At 39.2% G+C, this 4,380-nt stretch overlaps 1 protein-coding gene across 1 annotated transcript; it reads left to right on the top strand.

The window, feature by feature from the left end:
- Positions 1 to 208: 208 nt before the first annotated feature.
- On the top strand, positions 209 to 4,017 carry LOC111800172. Its single transcript, XM_023683763.1, has 3 exons — positions 209 to 214; positions 1,172 to 1,585; positions 3,690 to 4,017. Exons 1-3 carry the CDS (start codon positions 209 to 211, stop codon positions 3,951 to 3,953), a joined length of 684 nt encoding a protein of 227 aa, XP_023539531.1. The 3' UTR covers positions 3,954 to 4,017.
- The last annotated feature ends 363 nt before the right edge of the window (positions 4,018 to 4,380 follow it).

Consider the following 4,380-nt stretch of genomic DNA (forward strand, 5'->3'; position numbering starts at 1 on the left):
ATATATATATATATATATATATATATATATATAAAACGATAGATACGGTTGAAAAGGAGTACGTGGGGTGTGAATTTAGTAAGACAATGACTAAATAACTCACCTATTTAAGTTTTAATTTTAAATAGAAAAATCAACCAACATAAATTTTTATTTTTATTGGTGAGCGTCAGCGAAATTATTTACTTTTTAATTAATGAAGGGATTGATGCCGGTCTTTATTCATTTACGAATCTAGAAGTAAATAATTGTACCTGCCACATAATTGACGTTGTTATGAATGAAATAAAGCTCTACGAAATATAAGGTTGACTCAGGCTTGGTTGATTACGGGATTAACTTAGCCTTAAACTTAGTATCGATCAAGCTAGTTTACAAATTGGGAATAGACCTACGTATTTTGATCGTCATGAAAAGTACCTATAAAATTGGTTTATCGTCATGATGTATTTAATATTTATCGTCCAAATTAAATATAACCCTTTTAATTTTGTATTTTGTAATGTAATCAAATTAAATACGGTAACCCGTATCTAGCATAGGGAACAAAGTTATTTATTTATTTATTATTATTTATTTATTTTTGTTGTTGTTTTGCTTGACCCATGAAATTGTCTATTTTTTTAATTAATTATATGATTGCTTTTACATATAAATATTGATGTTGGTTCGAGGTTAGGTGGTACCGAGTCTAAAGTTAACTGGACCTTTGATCGAGTAGTCCTTAAGACAATCAGGTTTACGGTTCAAAATCTTGTAATGTACCTTAATATAGATTATATTCAATCATTATCCTCTACGGGAAAGAAATTATAGGAGTGTTTGTGTATAAGGTTGGGTCCGATCGGATTAAGATACTCTTTAAAACCTAATCCGAGTTGTAAATTTTTTCAATCCGAACAACCTTTGTTACGTAATGAACTCAACTGAATCTAATCATAATTTTTTTAATATAAATATCAAAATATGCGGAGACTCTCGGGAGCTTGCCAAAACATTTCTGGGACAGGACGGACATGAGGTTGTACGAACAAAAAGCAGCTGAATCGGCTACCCATAAATGATCATAAGCTGCCAAGGTTAGGTTCCGCCCTACCCATTTAGCCCTGAATTAGAGTGCAAAACCGTTCAAATGTTGGATGAAAAATCAACATTGTAATGGTTTGTGTAGTTCAATGATTCTATATGTGATCAACCAAAATCAAATGCGAGCCGTCAATCCAATGCCGCATTCCGATCAAAATCCGGACAAAACCAGAGTGGTCTGCTGCGTCGGCGACGTCCATTGCTACTTACCCCAGATTTCAACGCCGCCCACATAATTTTCTTGGGCGATTACTGCGACAGGGGACCAAATACCCGAGAAGTAATCGATTTCTTGGTCGGTTTACCCTCCACATACCCAAACGAGAAGCACGTTTTCCACGCCGGGAATCACGATTTGGTGCCTGATTGTGAGGGTTCCATTTTGGATGCTGGACCGACATTTGAATCCCATGGTGTTCCTCATGGATCTGCTGGTATTGTTGCCCTTTTCCATTTTTACTTATTGCTGGGATGTTGCCATGAATTCGTTATGTTTCATGTTTGAAAGAAATCACTGTTGAAGCTCGTGTCGTGTTGAAGCTAGTGTTCTGTCTCTAAATGTTCTGTTTCTTGCTTCATTGGCAATGCTTCCATTTCTATGTTGGTTCTCATTTTGAATCTCTCTTTACGAGGCTACCTCCTAGTGCTTTGAACCTTTTAGATTGAGTCTCTACAAAATGAACGCATTAGCTCCCGTCTCATAACTATTTAGATCTTGTTTGATGACTTTGGTTTTTTGTTTTCGAAAATTATGCTTGATTTCTAGTCAATTCTTTACGAGTGCTTTTCATTTTTTTTAAAACATTTGAATTGCTAGTGTGAGATCCCACGTTCGTTGGAGAGAGGAACAGAGTATTCCTTATAAGAGTATGGAAACCTCTTCCTAATAGACGCGTTTTAAAACCGTGAGGTTGTTGACGATATGTAACGAGCCTATGCTAATGGTGGGCTTGAATTGTTACAAATGGTATCAAAGCTGGACATTGTGTTAGCAAGGACGCTAGTCCCAAATGGGGTGGATTTTGAGATCCACGTTAGTTTAGTTGGAGGGGAAGGAGTGATTCCTTATAAGGATATGAAATCTCCCTCGGAAGGAATGGTTTGGAGAGGGGGAAAGATGTTCAAGAGCAACTCAGTTTTTGAAACCCAAAGACACCAAATTGCCCAAGATAGTGTCTTTGTGGGAGGAAAAACGTTTGGGATATCCCAAACGTGAGGGCTCAAATTCTTACACATATTAGCTCATATTAGCTGTGTTCTTTTTTAAAGGATACTGAAATTGAATTCCTTACTTTTATCGGATCCCATCCCGGGGAATGAAATATTTCTTATGAGAGTATGGAAACCTCTCTCTAACAGATGTGTATTAAAACTGTAAGGTTGACGACGATACATAACAGGTAAAAAAGGACAATATCTGCTAGCGATGGACTTGGACTGTTATAAATGGTATCAGAGCCAGATACCGGGTTGTGTGCCAGCGAGGACGCTGGGTGTCACGGTCATGCTTGTCCAAGACGTGTTGCCCATGACCGCATGCCCACGACAAGCCAAACCCTTTATGTCTTTTCATGTTTTAGTGTTTTACTTTTGGACAATATCTGCTAGCGATGGACTTGGGCTGTTGCAAATGGTATCAGAGCCAGATACCGGGCTGTGTGCCAGCGAGGACGCTGGGTGTCACAGTCATGCTCGTCCAAGACGTGTTGTTCATGACCGCATGCCCATGACAAGCCAAACCCTTTATGTCTTTCCATGTTCTAGTATTTTACTTTTGTATTTGTAAGAAGTATAATGTTTCGGAAAAATCATGTCTAGGTCTGCCAGATATGAAATGCCTCATAATGTACTTTAGGTATATGACTAGTTGTCAACTTCTCCCTACCAATAGTTATATATTGTGATTGTTACTCTCTTGGTTGCATATATAACGTCCCTTTCAAAATCTCTCTCTGCCATCGTTTTCTAAACCTTCTTAAACCAAGGCCAGAGGCTCGAGCATACGTCGTTTGGCCGTAGGCGACGTAAGAACGAATTGGCATAGCTCACTTGTCGTTGGAAAGTGAGTGCCGCACAATCGCAAGTCTGCTGCCATCAAGAGTGCGATTGCTACACTGGGCCCTTGAGAGGGGTGGATTGTGAGATCCTACATCAGTTGGAGAGGGGAACGAAGCACTCCTTATAAGGGTGTGGAAACCTCTCCCAGACGCATATTAAAATCGTGAAGTTGACGGCAATACGTAACAAGCCAAAGAGAACAATATCTACTAGCGGTGGACTTGGGCTTGGGCTTGAGCTTGTGCTGTTACAAAATGGTATGAGAGCTAGACACCAGTCTGTGTGCAAGCGAGGACGTTGGGCCCCCAAGGGGGGTGAATTATGAGATCCCACGTCGATTAGAGAGGGGAACGAAGCACCCCTTATAAAGGTGTGGAAACCTCTCCTTAGCAAACACGTATTAAAACCGTGAAGCTGACGGTGATACGTAACGGACCAAAAAGAACAATACCTACCGACATTGAGCTTGGGCTTGGGCTGGTTTTCATCCTTACCGTGCAAAAACTTACTGAAGTTGAGGCATATAGATTGTATTGATCTTGCAGGAACTAGGTGAGGAGCCAACAATTTTTGTAAGTGGACACCATGGAAAGCTTCATATAGATGGCTCAAGACTCATCATTGTGCGCGACACTGATAATATGAAACAGCAATCATCAAGGTCAGTCACAACTGGGAATTTAGCTGATCATGTCTCATTTTATCTTGTCCAATCACTTCATGATGCTTTATTGATTGATATCATAAGTTCACCTCAGACTGTTCTTAATAAGAAATTTTGGGCTCTATTTCTTGCTATCACGTTGTGAAGTTCTCTTCATCAAACATCTTATACGACATAGATTTAGTCATAGGCTGTCTTTCTTCCTTGTCACACCCTGAGCTTCCTTGTAACGATGGTTTTTTTTCTAGGTAACGACAAGAACGTATCGGGCAAGCGGCGGGATGTGTGCTAATTTAGTCATGAGGATCGCATCAACATGTTTCAGTCTTTATTGTATGTTCGGGATGTTTTAATTTGTCTTAATCTAACGTTGTGTTCTAGTTTTTTCCAAAACATTGATTTTACTCGAGAGTTAAATGGAGCAGTTGTCTACAAAATTTTACTAGTAGACATGGAGTAATGATTGTAAGAGAAGTCGGGTCGTTGCAACTACTCATTTTCGAGATATTTTGAGACTATAGAATATACTTTTTAGAAACTAAAATTCTGATGGGATTTCTCGTTTTGGCAAT

Source organism: Cucurbita pepo, chromosome LG08 (assembly GCF_002806865.2).
Source record: "Cucurbita pepo subsp. pepo cultivar mu-cu-16 chromosome LG08, ASM280686v2, whole genome shotgun sequence".
Classification (NCBI taxonomy): domain Eukaryota; kingdom Viridiplantae; phylum Streptophyta; class Magnoliopsida; order Cucurbitales; family Cucurbitaceae; genus Cucurbita; species Cucurbita pepo.